Source organism: Rhinoraja longicauda, chromosome 33, assembly GCF_053455715.1.
Source record: "Rhinoraja longicauda isolate Sanriku21f chromosome 33, sRhiLon1.1, whole genome shotgun sequence".
Taxonomy (NCBI): Eukaryota; Metazoa; Chordata; class Chondrichthyes; order Rajiformes; family Arhynchobatidae; genus Rhinoraja; species Rhinoraja longicauda.
The window spans coordinates 23,711,885-23,732,176 of NC_135985.1; the positions used below are offsets into that span (position 1 = coordinate 23,711,885).

Sequence of the window (20,292 nt, forward strand, 5' to 3'; positions counted from 1 at the left end):
TCCTCATCTCCGTTCTAAATGGCCTACCCCTTATTCTTAAACTGTGGCCCCTGGTTCTGGACTCCCCCAACATTGGAACATGTTTCCTGCCTCTAACATGTCCAACCCCTTAATAATCTTATATGTTTCAATAAGATCCCCTCTCATCCTTCTAAATTCCTGTGTATACCAGCCTAGTCGCTCCAGTCTTTCAACATATGACAGTCCCGCCATTCCGGGAATTAACCTAGTAAACCTACGCTGCACACCCTCAATAGCAAGAATATCCTTCCTCAAATTTGGAGACCAAAACTACACACAGTACTCCAGATGCAGTCTCACTAGGGCCCTGTACAACTGCAGAAGGACCTCTTTGCTGCTATACTCAATTCCTCTTGTTATTAAGGCCAACATTCCATTGGCTTTCTTCACTGCCTGCTGTACCTGCATGCTTCCTTTCAGTGACTGATGCACTAGGACACCCAGATCTCATTGTACGTCCCCTTTTCCTAACTTGACACCATTCAGATAATAATCTGCCTTCCTATTCTTACCACCAAAGTGGATAACCTCACACTTATCCACATTAAACTGCATCTGCCATGCATCCGCCCACTCACACAACCTGTCCAAGTCACCCTGCAACCTCATAGCATCTTCCTCAGTTCACACTGCCACCCAGCTTTGTATCATCTGCAAATTTGCTAATGTTACTTTTAATCCCTTCAACCGAGTCATTGATGTATATTGTAAATAGCTGCAGTCCCAGCACCGAGCCTTGCGGTACCCCACTAGTCACTGCCTGCCATTCTGAAAGGGACCCATTTATCCCAACTCTTTGCTTTCTGTCTGTCAGTGCCCTACCCCCAATACCATGAGCTCTAATTTTGCCCACTAATCTCCTATGTGGGACCTTGTCGAAGGCTTTCCGAAAGTCAAGCTACGCTACATCCACCGGCTCTCCCCTGTCCATTTTCCTAGTTACAGCCTCAAAAAATTCCAGAAGATTTGTCAAGCATGATTTCCCCTTCATAAATCCATGCTGACTCGGAACGATCCTGTTACTGCTATCCAAATGCTCCACAATTTCATCTTTTATAATTGACTCCAGCATCTTCTACACCACTGATGTCAGACTAACTGGTCTATAATTTCCTGTTTTCTCTCTCCCTCCTTCCTTAAAAAGTGGGATAACATTAGCTACCCTCCAATCCACAGGAACTGATCCTGAATCTATAGAACATTGGAAAATGATCACCAATGCATCCATGATTTCTAGAGCCACCTCCTTAAGTACCCTTGATGCAGACCATCAGGCCCTGGGGATTTATCAGCCTTCAGTCCCATCAGCCTACCCATCACCATTTCCTGCCTAATGTGAACTTCCTTCAGTTCCTCCGTCACTCTAGGATCTCTGGCCACTAGAACATCTGGGAGATTGTTTGTATCTTCCTTAGTGAAGACAGATCCAAAGTACTGGTTCAACTCGTCTGCCATTTCCTTGTTCCCCATAATAAATTCCCCTGCTTCTGTCTTCAAGGGGCCCACATTTGCCTTAACTTTTTCTTTCCTCTTCACATACCTAAAAAAGCTTTTACTATCCTCCTTTATATTATTGGCTAGCTTACCCTCCTACCTCATCTTTTCTCCCTGTATTGCCTTTTTAGTTATCTTCTGTTGCTCTTTACAAGAGTCCCAATCCTTTGGCTTCCTCTTCTTTGCTATGTTCTACTTCTTCTCTTATTTTTATGCTGTCCTTGACTTCCCTTGTCAGCCACGGGTGCCTCTTACTCCCCTTAGAATCTTTCCTCCTCTTTGGGATGAATTCAATCACCAATTTATCAGCCTATGCACTTAATGTTTTTAGAACTTTACGTCTGCCTCTTCCCACAAAAGTTAAAACAAATCTTCCTCATCAAACACATAGCACTAACATTCAAGTAACTATTCAAGAAAGTCTGGGTGGGAAAAACAGAGGACAAAAGACCTTCTCAGCAGCGCAGCTAATTATACCCATACCAATAATCCCTCAGGTGGTGAACGAATGCTCTTGCGTTTAGGACTGACGAGCCCAACTACAGCACCGAAGAGAAACTGAGTTGGAGATTGGATTGTTTGGTTGCCTAAAGAGAAAAGATTAAGTGCTGTGAAACATTTTGCCTCTAGACCATAACTTCCTGTATAAAGCAACTAGCATTTTACCGTAAACAGTATTTTTTGCTATTTAAGGTGCAAATAACATTGTTTTATAGACAAAACAGACATGTTTCATAGTACAGTTCATAGAATGATAAATTATTTGTTTGTAATTTAAAAGGCATGTTTCACATATCCATGCACTTTAAAAAAAAATGAGACAAGAACTTCAAAAACAAACAGGAATACACATACTCACTTTACCATATGCCAGTGAAAGAAAATAATTGCAGATGCTGGTACAAATCAAAGGTATTTATTTCACAAAATGCTGGAGTAACTCAGCTGGTCAGGCAGCATCTCAGGAATGGGCGACGTTTTGGGTCGAGACCCTTCTTCAGACTGATGTCAGGAGGGCGGGACAAAGGAAGGATATAGGTGGAGACAGGAAGATAGAGGGAGAGCTGGGAAGGGGGGAAGGAAAGAGAGGGACAGAGGAACTATCTAAAGTTGGAGAAGTCAATGTTCATACCGCTGGGATGCAAGCTGCCCAAGCGAAATACGAGGGGCTGTTCCTCCAATTTCCGTTGGGCCTCACTATGGCACTGGAGGAGGCCCATGACAGAAAGGTCAGACTGGGAGTAGGTGGGGGAGTAGGTGTTGAGCGAAATGATCGCCAAGCCTGCGTTTGGTTTCGCCGATGTAAAGAAGTTGACATCTAGAGCAGCAGATACAATAGATGAGGTTGGAGGAGGTGCAGGTGAACCTCTGTCTCACCTGGAAAGACTGTTTGCGTCCTTGGATGGAGTTGATGGGGGAGGTAAAGGGACAGGTGTTGCATCTCCTGCGGTCGCAGGGGAAAGTGCCCGGAGATGGGGTGGTTTGGGTAGGAAGGGACGAGTGGACCAGGGAGTTACGGAGGGAACGGTCTCTGCGGAACGTAGAAAGGGGAGGGGATGGGAAGATGTGGCCAGTAGTGGGGTCCCGTTGTAGGTGACGGAAATGTCGGAGGATAATTTGTTGGATCCGCTGGCTGGTGGGGTGGAAGGTGAGAATGAGGGGGATTCTGTCCTTGTTACGAATGGGGGGGGGGAAGGGGAAGCAAGAGCGGAGCTGCAGGATGTAGAAGAGACCCTAGTGAGAGCCTCATCTATAATGGAAGAGGGGAAGCCCCGTTTCCTGAAGAATGAGGACATCTCTGATGCCCTAGTGCGAAACACCTCATCCCGGGTGCAGATGCGGCGTAGACGGAGGATTGGGAGTAGGGGATAGACTTTTTGCAGGAGACGGGGTGGGAAGAAGTGTAGCCCAGATAGCTGTGCGAGTCAGTGGGTTTATAGTAATGTCAGTCACTAGTCTGTCTCCTGTGATGGAGATGGTGAGGTCCAGAAACGGGAGGGAAATGTCAGAGATAGTCCAAGTATATTTAAGAGCAGGATGGAAATTGGAATTGAAGTGTATGAAGTCAGTGGGTTCTGCATGGGTACAAGAGGTAGCACCAATGCAGTCGTCGATGTAGCGGAGGTAGAGTTCGAGGATGGGGCCAGTGTACGTCCGGCGTACCCGACAAAGAGGCAGGCCCATGCGAGTGCCCATGGCTACACCTCTGGTTTGGAGGAAGTGGGAGGAGTCAAAGGAGAAGTTGTTAAGGGTAAGAACCAGCTCTGCTAGGCAGAGGAGAGGGTTAGTAGATGGGGATTGGCTGGTTCTGCGGTCGAGGAAGAAACAGATGGCTTCAAGACCATCCTTGTGGGAGATGGAAGTGTATAGTGACTGTATGCCAGGGTAAATTTAAATAAAATTATTTGACTATATATATATTTTTTAAAGTGGGATTGAGCACAATGTCCCGTTAGAAAATGATACAAAAATATTATTAAAATGGTTAAGAACAATGTTTGCAATCTCCGATTCCATAGGTAAAAGCATTGCCAAACATAAAAACTCAAGTTAGCTGGTCTCAGCAGCAAGAATTTTAGTTAATGACATATCTGCCAACTCCTGAACGAGTAACAAAACAAGGGTTCATCCCAAAATGATGCAATGACCTTTACTTATCAATTAAAGCACAGCAGGCTCAGCTATGCCAGATGACTAACATTTAAGTTTAAAAACATTTGAACACATATGGATAGGAAGGGTTTAGAGGGCTAGGGAACAAATAGAATTCTAACTTGATCGGCAAGGACAGATTGGGCCACAGGGCCTGTTTTCAGATCTGGAAGGGCCAGTATAGCTCGAATCTTCAAAATACTAGTGCCTGTAGAATTATGGTGCAACGGTAAAATGATACGAGGGTAGAGGGTAGAGATAACATACACAATTATCCATTCAGCACTATTTAAAAATCAATGTACAAGGAAGGTCACTTTTAACAAAAATATCTTCAATGATCAGAAATTTACAACAAAGCAAAGAAGAGTGGGAAGCCAGAGGATTGGGACATCTTTAAAGAGCAACAGAAGATGACTAAGAAGGCAATACAGGGAGAACAGATGAGGTACGAGGGTAAACTAGCCAATAATATAAAGGAGGATAGTAAAAGCTTTTTTAGGCATGTAAAGAGGAAAAAAATAGTCAAGGCAAATGTGGGTCCCTTGAAGACAGAAGCAGGGGAATTTATTATGGGGAAAAAGGAAATGACAGACGAGTTGAACTGGTACTTTGGATCTGTCTTCACTAAGGAAGATACAAGCAATCTCCCAGATGTTCTAGTGGCAAGAGATCCTAGGGTGACGGAGGAACTGAAGGAAATCCACATTAGGCAGGAAATGGTGTTGGGTAGACTGATGGGACTGAAGGCTGATAAATCCCCAGGGCCTGATGGTCTGCATCCCAGAGTACTTAAGGAGGTGGCGCTAGAAATTGTGGACGCATTGGTAATCATTTTCCAATGTTCTAGATTCAGGATCAGTTCCTGTGGATTGGAGGGTAGCTAATGTTATCCCACATTGAATGGCGGTGCTGGCTCGAAAGGCCAAATGGCCTCCTCCTGCACCTATTGTCTAAATTTGCAAAACTGGTGACGTAGATTAAATTCTAATCCACTTTCAAAATGTATGCAGCAATGTTAAAAACAGTAAGAGAAACGGATTATTTACTTGGAATGCAAATTGTGATTTTTGTTACCTGCTCCTTTTGCTTTTTGTGACAATGACTGGACTCGCTCCAAACTGCGAGACATTGGGCGCGAATCAGAGTAGAATGAGTTTGAGTGGCTTCGGACAAGAGATGCCTTCCTGATGCGTGGGCTCCTCCTTAGATATGGGTCTGCACATAAAGAATAACTATATAAGGGAAAGGAACTGTTTTTCACAGCATAAATATCAGGCAAAGTACATGATCCAAGTATTTACCACCTAATTTTCAGTTCTTCACCTCCAATTTAAATCTACTCCTTTTTTGCTATCACCTTCAAAATAGTTTATTTGTACCTAAACACCCAATTCAGATACATGTCCAAACCAAATCTCAATTTTGAGATTAAAAACACAAAGTGCTAGAGGAACTCAGCGGGTCAGACAGCATCTGTGGAGGGAAAGTACAAATTATGTTTTGGGTCGGGACATTTCTTCAGGCTCATTGCTGGGCTGCTGAGTTCAGCACTGTGTTTTGTTCTAGCATCTGCTGTTCCGTGTGTGGTAATTTTAAGACACTAGTTTAACTCAGTACCCAATCGTGTGATTGGTCATATAATCACAGAAGCAGCTAATCCAGGCAATGAAAGGTTATTGACATGCAACTTCAATATTTGAGGCTTTGTACTACCCAGGACAAAGTATCCCTCTTAACTGGCATCCTATCCACCAACATTACCCACACATCGTGGTTGAAATTTGTTCAATCTACAAGATCTAATGTAATAATTCACCAAAGATTCTTCTGCAGAACTTCTTAAAAATTTGGAAAGTTAATGATATGAAGTACAAAATTTTAAAATGTCATTATGTGCAAGCTCGCTCGCAGGTCAAAACAAACTTCACTTCAAAAGTGCATCTTTATTCTAAATTCTAAAACCTCCGAACAGCACAGTGGAAACACCTTCACCACGAGGGTTAATTGCAGAGGTTCAAGGAGGTGCCTCACTTCCAACGTCTTAGGGAGTAATTAGGGATGCCCACTAAATGCTGGCTAATTCTTTCCCGAGAGTCATTACGGAATCTGCTTTCACCACACTCACACTCAGGGTTCCAAGGTCAAGGACGTTTGAGCCGGCTCACAACATTCTGAAAGGGGAGGGTGAGCAAGCAGAGGTGGTGGCCCATAATGGTGCCAATGACACAGGCAGGAAGTGAGACAGGGCCTGCAAAAAGAATTTAGGGTGTTAGGTAATGTTAAAAACAGACACCTGTATAGTTATAATCTCAGGTGTTAAATGTGTGGCTTAAAGGGCTGGTGGAGAAATAGAGAGAGAATGCCCAGTGTCTTATTTCCTCCGGGTAGGTGAATTAAGAACTAGAGGGCTTAGGTTTAAGGTGAGAGGGAAAAAAAAATTAAAAGAGGATCCAAAGTTCAAATGTTTTCACACAGAGGTTAGTGAGCGTGTGGAATGAGCTGCCAGTGAAAGCCATGCTTACAATGTTCAAGACATTTAGACTGGTACATGGATAGAGAAAGTTTAGGTTTTTCTGAGCTAGTCTCATGAATGCCAATCATTGAGGGATCCTGAGACATCTTGGTCAGCTTGGACAAGTTGTTCCAAGGACCCTGTTTATGTGCTGTACAACTGACTCACCCAATGCACTGCAGGGAGAAATTTTTATTACAAGAACATAACGTTGGCAGCATATGAAAACAATTCATGAGGTATTTCACCCACCACTCAAGACTTACAGGCAGACAGTGCTTTATCTGGAGATTCTTCTGCAACATTAACATCAGAATTAGACTCTGACCTCCTGCAAAAGACAACAGAAATGTATTTTAAAATACACGAGCTGAAGGCGTTGGTGATGTATCATAATCGTAAGTTGCAGCAAACAAAGTCAACTGAATTTCATCTCCATATGATCTCCTACCTTCCTTGAATCTGCCTGTGCAGCAAACGGCATGACACCTGTTTGTGAAGTGGTGTCTCAGTCACACTCTTGGTTAGTAATTTCCGAGTACCTGAGGCAGGCAAAACATATTTAACTCATTCTTTCCACTTCTTAATTAGATGACCCATCACAAAAGTAAGCAATACATTCATTTTAAAATTTAAATATCTTGTCATATGTCAGTTGCAACAATCTGCATGCTTATTCCTCATATGTTGCAAAACATACTTGGCTAACAAAGTATGATTATGCTTATGACTATGATTATGATGCTTACCAAATTAAACTGATCGAGTGTATTAAGCTAACTAATCTCATCAGGGCTACTCTTAGGCTTGAGGCAGGGAAACAAAAGTGGTTTGGACTTCCACAAGATACTGCACTCTAACAGAAAATTAAGCAAATATTAAACAAAACTAGCTGCAAGAAATTCAATGGCAAGTAGCCTGCCATTTACTGAAGCACGCAAGCTGTAACATGGGATCGCAAGAACCAAAAGGTGCTTCTGCAATTGTCCGCAAATACGAATCAGCACGAGACATGTGGAAAGCATGGAAAAATAAAAATCAGCATGTAGCCGAGTATCTGTGTTATTATAGTGATTCATCCAGCCAGAGGTGTTTTGAACATCAAACCTACTATAAAGTCTCAGCAATTTGTCAGTTTTCATTTGCAAACCTCTACTCCAATGACTTGTTATTAAACCTTAAAACATGTAAGATTCGAGTGCTACAATCTAACAGCTAGATGTTAGTGTGTTACTTTGCATAAATGTATTTTGAAAAGTGAAGAGGGAATGTTTCGTAAAACATTACTAGCCAGAGGAGTCCTAAGCAATCATAACAAGATTCATATCGGAAATGCAATAAAGGACTGGCAATGTTTAAATATCACACTAAAAGTTAGTAGATCTTTACTTTTATCAGCCTTTTCTTCACTGCATCGCTGTCTCTCTCCCTTACCAACTGAGACAGACTGGCTTCTGGGCATCTTCGATTTTTTTCTTGGAGACAATGTTTCATGATTAAACAGGTTTCTTCTCACTTTTGTGACCTCTGAGGATTGATAAACAGATGGAAAAGATTAAATGAATGGTAGCCAACCAGGAAAGGAAATATGAAAACATCAGCAGTAAAATTCATGCAATTAAATTTATAAAAATGGCAGTAAATCAATAGGCAACACACAATTTACTTATAACATTTTGCCTTCACCCAGTTTTGCAAAACCAACATTACTTATTTATCCAGTTAGAGAAATATATTAACTAACGAATTAAACTACTGCTAGAAATTTGCTGCATTCGCTCAATTCTAGTTCGGCAAGGGTTGGTGGATAGTAAACAGAAGCGTAACGCATAACTGGTTTACACATTATATATACACTCTTGGATCACTAACCCAGATTAACTAACTTAACAAAGACCAGAAACTGAATTCAAGAGAATTGTTTCAGATGAAACTAATCTCCAAATGAAAGTTTCTATATTCTTCAATACTGTTTTCTTGACTAAACCTGCTAATAAACTACAATGTCAAATCGTAATAACGGGAAAGCTCACAATATAAACCAATGCTATTAAGTGGAACTTTGCAAGTTTTAAAGCATTTGATCGTAACTGCTGTAGTACTGGGGAGATACACTTTGTAGGATGTTTCAATTAACATTCGATTCAAACCCAAAATGTTTGGACAGAGACCGAACCCGTGACTACTGAAGCAGTCTAGCTGAATTGCAACAAGAAATGTCAAAGTCTAAATCATTTTTCCATGAATGATTTCAAAGGAGCAGCATTGAATCAAATATCATTGTTGCTGGCAACTAATGGCACCCTCCAGTGAAATGTCTGCAATGGTCACAAGGTCTTGTTCATGATAATTGAAGTACAGATAGTTATGCTGTATCAGGCATTGCCATAATACAAATTGGATATAAAGTGAGTGATGAATTAAGGAACACTAATTGTATTAGGCGGTCTAATTAGTTATGACACAATTTCAATCGGAACTAGAAAATAACGTTATTTTGGAAATTGACAAGCAGACAAAAAGTTGTCTTGGATTTAAACAGTATAGGGGGGATAAAACAATGTTTTCATGTAACCTCCCTGCAGTAATTAGACACCAATGGTTCTTAAGAACAGTCTGTTAGTTACACCAGCGTTTTAACTTGCAATAACAAAAATAAACTTTTGCTATTAATATGGCTGTTATTTTTGAAAATTCACCTGGAACAATAAACTTTGTTATTGCGAGTCTTACACTCTCTACACCCAAACCCTTTTCCACATTAACACAATTGCCTTTTCACCTGTGACTATTGTGCTATAGGAGAACTACCTGTACACCTACAGTTGATTAGTTTAGAGATATAGCGTGGCCCAATGACTGCACCGACCAACGATCACCCACACACTAGTTCTATCCTACACACTAGGGACAAAGACGCCAATTAACCTTAAACCGTCACGTCTTTGGAATACGGGGTACTGATTGAGAATGATCAGCCTTGATTACATTGAATGGCGGTGCTGGCTCGAAGGGCCGAATGGCCTCCTCATGCACCTATTGTCTATAAACCAGAGAAAACCAACAGTGTCACACGGGATGAATGGACAAACTCCGTACGGACAACACCTGTAGGATCGAACTCGGGTCTCTGGCGCTATAGGGCAGCAACTCTACTACTACGCCACTGTGCCGCCCTGCTTTTTTAAAAAAAAGTTCCCAACCCAAAATGTTGTCTGTCCATTTCCCTCCATTTATGTGGCCTGACCCGCTGACTGTTGAATTACACTGGATTGGAGAATTTATGTTTTGGGAACAATGTGAATTTCCCCGGAGTGGAACGAATAAAGGAATATATGTTGAATTTGAAGAATCAGTTGTAGACTGGTGTTACTACTAGAAAAATCTAATAAAATGATATGTTTTGTTTGAAAATATTTTTAAATTGTGGATGCCAAACCTTGTTCTCACAGCAGTTTGCATTTATAATCATTCTAATGGGGAAAATAAGTCCCAAATGACATCACAAAAACTAAAATATGCTTGATGAAAAGATTACTTTGTGATAGGACTTGAAGAAGGACCTTTAGAGGCAATGAAGATCTAAAGATATATCAGGATACTAGATTTCCCTTATTTATCTACAGAAGAACATCATCACATATCTAATATTGCCGTGAGAAGGGAAACAAAGTCTCAATTTAACATCTTAATGTAAAGACACCGCTACAATGCATCAACATTACACCAAAGAGATTAACAGGTACAGGTCAATTGAATATTGCCCCACTCCACCTTTCCTTTTGGTGCAATGTATAATCTATGGCATGTAGAGTAGCAACTCAATAATCATGCAGGACAGTTCCTCTTCTGTAGCACAAACAAGAGTAATGTTATTGGAACAAGAATAAGTGTGGTTGCCCCCTCACGACAAGAGCACATGGATTTGGAAATATATTAACCATTGCTTCAGCACACTTATTCTGCACAACATTACCACAGGAGTCTGTTCATTAGCAATGATCATAATCAACAGCAATAGTGCAACAGAATGAGCTCAAAGCAAAGCTAGAGCCAGTGGATGAGGAACTGCAGAAGTGGCATTTACATAAGAGAACATGTTGAATTCGATCAGCATAACATTGGCACAATGTGAAAAGTGAGAGTTTATAAAAGTACTAAAACTGCACAAAAGAAAGGACGGGGTCAGCATATTTTGAATTTTCTGGGCTAAATACTATTGCCGTACACACTTTATATTGGCAAGCTATGCAGTAACTGCTAAGAATGTGAATCACCAATACATTTAAGCGTACCACCTAATCAAGTAATAGCTGTTCCACCACTAATCATACAGGTTAAAGCACAACCTGCTGGGAGTAACTCAGCGAGGAAGGCAGCATCTCTGGAGATTATGGATAGGTGACGTTTCTGGTTGGGACCATTTATCAGTTGCTCCACCCTTAATCACACATGCTGTCCCATTACCAATCACACAGGTTTCAACATTGTGGCACGATATTAAATATGTATTAGTCATAAATGTGACTGTAAATCTAAGTATAGCCAAACTGTACCTTGCGTCTCCTTTTGTGACGAAGACTCTTGTAGCACTGGTTGCTCAATACCCAAGGACAAACGAGACTGCACCTTCTCCTATTAGAGAGTCATAGAGTCAGCACTGAAACAGGCCCTTTGAATCACCTTGCCCCATCTACACATCCCACGGTTGGCCCTTATCCCTCTAAATATTTCCTGTCCATGTACATGTCCAAATGTTTTTTAAATTTTATTAAATTGTGCTCATTGTGCAGTTAGTAAGATATTCCTCTTAAGGGTCATCATGGATAGATGTAAAGTTATATCATCAAAACAGTATTAACCGAATAATCTTACACCTTTGAGGAAAGGGCCATGTACAATATTTCCCTGAGATTGATATGGTGCAGGATACATGTCTATCTCAAATCGAGGTCTCATTGAAACATACTAAATGTTTGCGGATAGATGAAGAGTTGATGTTTCCTGAGACGGGCCAGTTAGGAATCAGGAATCAGAGGAAAAATAAGAGCTGGCTATTGAAGAAAGAGGAAAATATATTTTATTTTATCATTGGAATTCTCTTGCAAAGAGCTTTAGTAGCTCAGTTGTTGATTTAAGGGCAGATATTTTATATTAAAGGAATCAAGAGTTGGAGCAGGAAAATGGCCTCAAGATACAAGATTTTACTGAATGGTAGAGCAAGCACAGGGGGCCAATGCCTATTCCTGATTCTATTTCTTGTATACAAAGAATATATCCTCTAGCTTTTGTGTAAAAGATTATACAATTTATGCATGAAAAAGAGATTGTGAAAGGATCACAGAGGTGTTTTAAAACCATGCAGCATTGGCAGTGAATATAAACTTTCATCTTTCATGAACAACAACCACGAACTGTGGGACATTGAATGAAAGTGAATGGCAAAAGAACCATGAAAGTGACATGAAGAAAAAAAAAATTCCACGCAGATGGGGGTTTGGGTCTGAAACGCACTGACGGGTGGTAGCGGAAAGAATTCTGTTGTAGTTTTCTAAGGGAAGAATTTGCAGAGCCATGGATAAGAGGGTGGAGAAAGGTACTGGCTGATTTGCTTCAACCTACAGAAATCACAAACACTTCAGGCTGAAGGCCATCCTCCGGTTTTGTAACCATTCTGTGAATTTTCCCCTTTAACCCGTTCATTCTTGAACACCCGCAATTTCCCAAACAGAAATTTCAACAGGTTTTAAAAATTGAAACTGTAGATTTACAAACAATTTTGTAGATTTAACAACTCACCGGTTTTACAGACTTCTTAGGCATTTGAATTTGCCGCAGATTATGGGACACCTCAGACATGCTCCGATGTCTGGTCAGTGGAAGGTTCCTAGACGATAAAGCATCATTGAACAGTGCTTTATTTTTAATGTTTATTTAGAATGATAATATTCGCTGCATTGAATGCTGATTTTATATTTTTAGTCAAAGTTGATGATTTACATTTGTAAGTAGAAGATCACGTTCAGTATCATTAACTAGCAAACATTCATAATCTACTCAGGCCAATGAAGAGAAACCATTTGGGAATATGAAACATGTTTGCAGAATTTTAACACTGAACAAATCTGCTGATTTAGCATCTGTTGGGAAAGCAACAATTCCTGTTTTCAGTACCAAAGTGCTATATTTTCATTGATATGGGAAAGTTAGGGACCTAAATTCTATATCAAACAAAACAGGTGGACATTAAATAATCAAACATTTTTTTTTGAAAAATGGGAATTTAAAGTTTGTCATTTTGACAGGATATCCAAAAACTGCTTCACTTTTAAATACTCCATCGAAGAGACAACCTGTTCCACGTGTTCATATCTACTGCGCTTTCCCACCATCATACCATAAACCTATGGGTTTCATGCAGGCTAGAAATGATTTTTATTTATGCATCATAGTAAAAGCTCCCAACGTACTTCAGATAAGCATTATTGCACAAACGTTTGATCTGTAATCTCACAGGTAATGTCAGAACAGGTATCATAAACTTGAAGATCCAAGTTTTAAGGAACAGTAGAGGGACAGGTGAGGTTAGCGGCACAATGCAGAGGGACTCAAACTGAAGCCATGGCTGGGGAGACAGGAATTAAAGTCAGCGATGCACAGGAAGTCAGAGTTTGAGGAGTGGCAGATCTCAAGAGCTTTGTAATATTGGAAATGGTTCATGATGCCATGGAGAGATTTAACATGTTACATCCACTCAAATTGTGCCATTAAAAAAAATAATTTTGGTGCACGGTAAGATACAGGCAAAAACATTTTGAGACAGTTACACAGGGAGGATGAGCAAGAATACACTGAAAGACCAAGTTTAGTGCCAATCTGGGTTTCAGAGAGAGGAGGAAAGGTGTTGGAGCACCTTAAATTAAAGGATGGCTGCACGTTATAACTAAGTCCCTATTGTTACACGTCAACAATTAGTGGTAGTCACAGCTTAAGAAATTTTTGAATGACAAATTACAACAGAATATAACAATAAAGCATTGGTTGAATGATCTCCACTCATTTCCACAACTATGGTTAGTAAGTCAAGTCACAGAAATGCAGGGAGTTAACAAAAACACTGGAAGCATTAAGGACCTTAATACCTTCTTTTCCTAGAAGACCTGGTACGTAGTTGTTCCAGCTGCTCTTCAGATTCTGCACAACTGCTATTTGGCGCGAGGGAGGGTGGCTGGGATTCACCAGGTGACTCGGGCTCTTGACTCATTGATTCATCACTGAAGAAATCAGCAGGAAGCACCGAGGAGAGACGTTCTGGAACATTTTGCCCCAATCCAAAGTACAACTCGCCTAATATTTTTGGCACTGTGAGCAAATATCTGAAACACAATATGGTTGAATCACTGTTATTTTTAAAAACAGCTTACATTTATAATCTACTTTTGACAACACATGGAAATTCCAAAGAACCTCACAGCAAATGAAGTATTTTTTGCAGTTTGGTTATTCTTGCAATGCAAGGAACCAGAGCATACATTTGCAAACAGAAACACCAATAATCAGCAATTCCAATAACCAATACTCTGTTGGTGATATTTGGTTGGGAGTTGAATATTAATCTTGGCACAGAGGATAATTTTGCTCTGAATTAGTGCCTTTCTATACTAGTTGATACCTGGGGTAATGCATCCTTAGAAAGAGGGCTCTCCAAGAATGGATCACTCCCTCTGCACAGTACTGCACAGTCGCCAGTGCAAATATTCTGTACTCAAATGCCAAAATCAGATGGGAAAGCTACCGAGCCACAGATGACAAAAACTTGACATTTACACTGGAAGTCAAAGCCAAACCACACAATGGATCACATAGAACAATCAGCAGAGGGGCAATGGAACAGGAAAGAGCTGATATAGTCAAATCCACACAATTTAATTAAATCTTAAAGATTTCTAATCATGAGTAAATTGAACAAGTGATACACAAAAATCAAAATGTGCTTGAATGAATGCTCTGCACTACAACTAATATTTCTTGGGTGACGTTTGAAATTTGGCAGAGTGGATTAATGTTTTTATAAACACTGGAGTTTGAAAACCAGCAAGAATTTTAGGACAAGAAAATTATACCCAAATACTAAACTGCTAACATTTCACATTAAATATTGCAGTCACACTATACAAGTAACAACAGGTAAAGAGTGGAAGCACAATCTGCCTTTGCTTACTCTTGACCCAGTAGAGAAAATTACAGAAAAACTCAATGTTACATTAAATTAGCAAATTTGGAAATTATATCAGGCAATTTAAAATTTTAACGTTGGGGAGCTTCTCACAGGTCATGTTCGAGTCATACAGTATGGAAAGCCCACTGCCCACCATCATGCACTCGTTCACACCTTGCATTACATTAACATCATTTTATTTTTCACACTGCAATACGTCGCAAGATGGGAAAAAAGTATTTAATTCATGTATCATTAAAATTTGTAATTTACAATCATGGCCAAACTAATAATATATTGTTAAATGCAAAACTAAATTTTTAATGAAGGCAACTTCATTATTTCTACCAACCCACTAGGTAAAAGACCAAATAGTAAAGTTCAGAGCCTAAATTTCAAGTAGGTTTTACTCACCAGTTGATTTAATTTGGAGTGGGAGGGCTATAAAATATCAATGCCAGGAACGAGGAGTTATTGTTGATCATTATGTAGACGACAGAGATACAGCATGGAAACAGCCCCTTCGGCCCAACGAGTCTGCACCGGCCGGTGATCACCCCGTACACCATCACTATCCTACATACTGGGGACAATTTATACTTTACGGAAGCCAATTAACCTACAAACCCGAGTGTGCGAGGGAACCTGAGTGAGTGAGTGAGGGAGAATGTACAAACTCCGTACAGAGTGCGCATTATTCTTGGATCCCAACGGTGTGAGAATGAAAAGGAGAAAACTGAAAGCAGATAAAAACACTGCCTTTTATGAATGTTTTGAGCTTACGTTTTCAAAATCTCTTCCTCCAGAAACTTTGCGAGAAATGTGGTGTCTTTTGTTAAAGATATGATACGTAGGAGATTTGTCATCTGCAATCAAAAACAAGTTTAGTTTAAAAAAAGTATTTAGATGACTGTATTAGGAAAGACATTTGAAGCCTTTTCACTCACCACCTATACATCAGATTCTAAATTTGATATAATTCCTCACTGCAGTTTAATTTGACATAATTCCTCACTGCAGTTTATTACATGCTGTAGCATTAGCAATGTGGAAAATGTATACCATTAATACCAAAGAACCTCTATTAGATAGTTAAAACAGCAGAGGTAAATAAGTAAAGACTCAAGATGTCTCATAACCCCTATTAGCTGTCTGCAAACTGTCCTGGATTCTGCAGTTAACTAGTTCACATGGCACCAAACTCAAACAGTGAAAATCTCCTCAAGGTAACAGCATCTGCAGTTCTGAAGGGACTCGACCCAAAACATCATCCATTCCTTCTCTCCAGAGATGCTGCCTGTCCCGCTGAGTTACTCCAGCATTTTGTGTCTACCTTCTGCAGTTCCTTCCTACATATTTTGTCTGCTTCACTGTGAAATCTCATCATGGTACCAGCATCTGCAGTTCCTGCCTACACATTTTGTCTGCTCCATTGTAAAATCTCCTCAAGGTATGCAAACTTTGAAGTTTTCCTTCTCTCTCCAACGAGTTTAGCAACATCGATCAGTCTGAGGAAGGGTCTCGACCCAAAACATCACCAATTCCTTTTATTCACAAAATGCTGGAGTAACTCAGCATTATACATTATACAGTTCTTATACATCACCAATTCCTTCTCTCCAGAGATGCTGCCTGTCCAGCTGAGTTACTCCAGCATTTTGTGTCTATCTTCAGTGCAAGACTACTTCCTCCAAGGGTTGCTCACTACTCCTGAGAGTGATGTGGGAACCCACTCCACAACACAAAGTATGCAACTGCTTTGATGTGAACTTATTAATTCCTATTGATTATAACAACTATTGAAATATTGGATGCTAAGGATTTACTGACTGGATACAGCCATGCATCGGATATGACTCCAATTTGCACTGAATATGAATGGTTGGTTGATGAAGGCTCTACATTTTCTAATGCTTTTCATGACAAAAGAAGATTTTCCAATCATGACTGCCTTTAAGCAGAAATGTTCATTTGGTTTTATTTAACAGCTGCTTCAACAATGAAATTGCATTAAAAATACTAAACTCAAGTGACATTTATCCTGTCCTTTGTGCCAGCTACAAGCTTAGACTTTGTCTAACTCCCCATACTTACTTCTTCCACGAAATGTTCCAACTGTTCTGTATCACTTTGCAGTGATGGGAACTGTTCGCACATCTCTAAACGCAACAAAACTTGAAGTTGGCAGCTGCAAATAGAACCAATAAAATCATTTATAAAAGGATTGTTTTTGAAAACAAAATTAATACAACTTGATGATCTTTCCTTCTTATGATCGTCACCTAACAAAATTTGAAACGTTGGAAGAAAATATTTGCCAATTGATTATCTAGTTATAAGCAGATTTGAAGGCAAGACAAAAATAGGTTACAATTTCCTCAACTCTTCCCAAACGACTTGTATTAAACCAGTTAGAAATATCTATTTAAAACAACATTAATGCAGCTGGAAGCGCGATTGTCACAGCATCAGAGACCCGAGTTCAATTATGACCTCTGGTGCTGTCTGTTTGGAGTTTGCATGTTTTCCCTGCAACAGCGTGGGATTCATCTGGGTACCCTGGTTTCCTCCCACATCCCAAAGACATGCGGGTTTGTAAATTAGTTGGCCTCTGTATATTGCTCCAAGAGTGCAGGGAGTGGGTACGAAAGGGGGATAACAGAAATGTTGTGAACAGCCATATCTCTGAATGAAACAGAATGCAACAGGAATGAAGCGGAGAGATCATCAATATACTGGACAAGTGCAGTTTTTACAAGTGCATTGTAAAACAACTGCATACAATTTCACTAGAAGCGTTGCATCTAAATAAAATATTTTCTTACTTTAAACAATTATGAATGGCAAGTACAGCCAGAACGTATCAATCTAAAGAGTCTACTCACTCTCGGACTTTACATTCTTTGTCCTCCTGGCTTCCATACAGCTGTCGAATGGATTTACTGCTCTTTAGTAGCTGCATCCGGATTAGATTTATGCACGTGGCCTTTGAATATAACAATATTATTACTTTTATTCAAAGCATTTGCAGAAGAATCAGTGTTGAAACTATAGTACATTTACAACTTATAAAAAGGCATTAAGATGTTTGAATTTTCCAACTCAAGATGAAGCAATGTTCAGTGTTTGGTGGAAACTCTGATTAGTTAGTAGTGAAGTACTTTGAAGTGAGAATTCATGACATCCAGTGTTATATGGTAATTCCTAGAGAGAAACTAGCCATTTGACTTAGCCATCAGGGCATTCCAAGTTTAATGTTTCATACAAGATTTCTACCACCTTCCATCTAATCACACCTACATATATTATCACTATCCCTTTCCTTCAGGCAATTATCCAGCTTCCCCTTAAATACATCTCTGCTCACTGCTTCAACTATATACATTAGCCAGTTTCACATTCTAACTGCTCAGGATCAAAAACCTCAGGTGATTTTTATTTATTTATCAATAGCCACCTTGTATTTATACCATTATACCGAGTGGCGCCGTCAGCGATGGCAGCCTTGCCAACAGTCCGTCTGTCTTTTTTGTTATTTTTAGTGTGTTTTAAAAGTACGTGTTAATGTTCTTTGGTTTGTTTTATGTGGGGGGGGGGGGGTCGGGGTAACTTTTTTCAATCTGTTACCTTGCTGGAGATGCGATTGTTTTCCAGATTGTATCTCCGGTCGCTCTGCAGCCTAACATCATGGAGCTGGTGTCCTTGCTCGAGACTGACTTTGAGCCCCACCGCGAGGCCGTGGACTTACCGTCGGAGCCTGCAATCCTTCACCTGGGATCGACACTCCAGCGTGCGGATCTTAACATCGAACAGCTCGCAGTCTCGGGTAGGGACTGATGTCGGGAAGCTCCAAGCTACACGAGGTTCAACTAGCCCCGACCCGGGGTCCAATCTCCCAGCACGGGGAGCTGAGATAACCCCCGATGCGGGAACTTGATCGCCCCAATGCGGAGGGCTCAACCGCCCGCTTCAGGAGCCAGGACAGAAGGTTCGAGTGCCCCGACCGCGCAGGAGAACAAAGAAGGGAAAAAGAAGATTGAACTTTTTTTTGCCTTCCATCACAGTGAGGAAGTGGGGGAGTCGCTGTGGTGGATGTTCATGTTAAAAACTTATTTGGGTGCCTTGTTGCTCTTTATTGGTATGACTGAATGGCAAATCAAATTCCTCGTATGTTGCAAAACATACTTGGCTAATAAAGTACTGTTACGATTATGATTATACTATGGTAGTGGTCTGGACAAGCAGAACATTCTTGCTCATGTCTAGCCTACAAAATTATTTCAAAGCTTTAAAATTGTCTACCGGGGATCCTAGGTCTTTTCTTTTACGTGTCACATGATTCATCTATCTTCTTTGATAAATTTAATTTCTCAATTCAAATGTCATAAGACATCTTCCATTTCTTTATATAAGTTGCGAAACTTAAATGGGACAAACCAAATGTCTGTTAAGTTTACAATTAAACTCACACTATTCATTTCTATCCATCTGGAAGGGAACCCCAAGTGCTTTAGATTTTTTTTTTTAAAGCAGTATCGCTATTTTTTTTCTGCAAACCACTTAGTGGCACCATGAACCTGATTTAAATACTAATTAGTTAACGAGGCTGAGCATGCTCACTCTGCTGACCAAAATAGCCATCTCACGTTTATAAATTCAGTTAGAGTAAAATGCCCATTCCGTAAGTCTTCCCATACGTTGCTTCAACTCCCTTGATTTACCTGTAGTTCCCATTTGGTGTTATCAAGTTTTTGACAATGTGCTTACAAATCATCCCAAAAGTTTATAGAAAGCTATAATGTCGTCAATGGCTCAGTGCAAGTTCTCATGGAACATCACTTCTTTTCTTTTACCAACAAGAGAATTAAATAGTGACAATTCCTATATCCTAGCAATAGAATAAACAACATTGTGCTACACCAAAAAGATAACAAATGTAGACAAGTATAATTGTCTTCCGAATAACAACTCGTGAAGGATCCCAAAATGTCCTAATGGCGTCTTTCAATCATACATTTACTGCAAAAGTATCAGATCACAAAATTAAAGAGGGAATACCTCAAGATCTTCAGTGTTAGCAGATTCCAGGTACATTTTCATAATAGTGATTGCATTTTTTATGAAATTGAACTGGGACAATTCTTCCTCCACAATATATTTCTGGTAGGTCTCTTTCAGACTGGACACCATCTCCTCACTACTTTTAAAATCTGTAAGAAGCAAAATTAGCAGCAGATTTAAATTTGCAAATGGGCAATTTGTAAATCAAGGTGCAAGTATTCTTGCATTATGACATTCAGCCCCCCAAAAAAGGCATCAACATTTAATACACTATTTCACCTCCATGTTTTAATTACCATACTGCCTGTCCTTTAAATTTGCAAATTTAACT

At 40.1% G+C, this 20,292-nt stretch overlaps 1 protein-coding gene across 1 annotated transcript in view; it reads right to left on the reverse strand.

Moving 5' to 3' along the window:
- The window catches only part of ticrr (TopBP1-interacting, checkpoint, and replication regulator), a 42,862-nt gene that overhangs the window by 12,186 nt on the left and 10,384 nt on the right, over positions 1-20,292 (reverse strand). Inside the window, exons 8-19 of the mRNA XM_078427108.1 lie at positions 19,959-20,110; positions 17,786-17,886; positions 16,995-17,088; positions 15,684-15,766; positions 13,825-14,058; positions 12,482-12,569; positions 11,239-11,317; positions 8,072-8,209; positions 7,134-7,224; positions 6,949-7,013; positions 5,245-5,385; positions 1,999-2,102 (exon numbers count right to left, since the gene is read on the reverse strand). Of these exons, the coding sequence (XP_078283234.1) occupies positions 1,999-2,102; positions 5,245-5,385; positions 6,949-7,013; positions 7,134-7,224; positions 8,072-8,209; positions 11,239-11,317; positions 12,482-12,569; positions 13,825-14,058; positions 15,684-15,766; positions 16,995-17,088; positions 17,786-17,886; positions 19,959-20,110 (1,370 nt within the window). The remainder of the gene's footprint in view (positions 1-1,998; positions 2,103-5,244; positions 5,386-6,948; positions 7,014-7,133; positions 7,225-8,071; positions 8,210-11,238; positions 11,318-12,481; positions 12,570-13,824; positions 14,059-15,683; positions 15,767-16,994; positions 17,089-17,785; positions 17,887-19,958; positions 20,111-20,292) is intronic.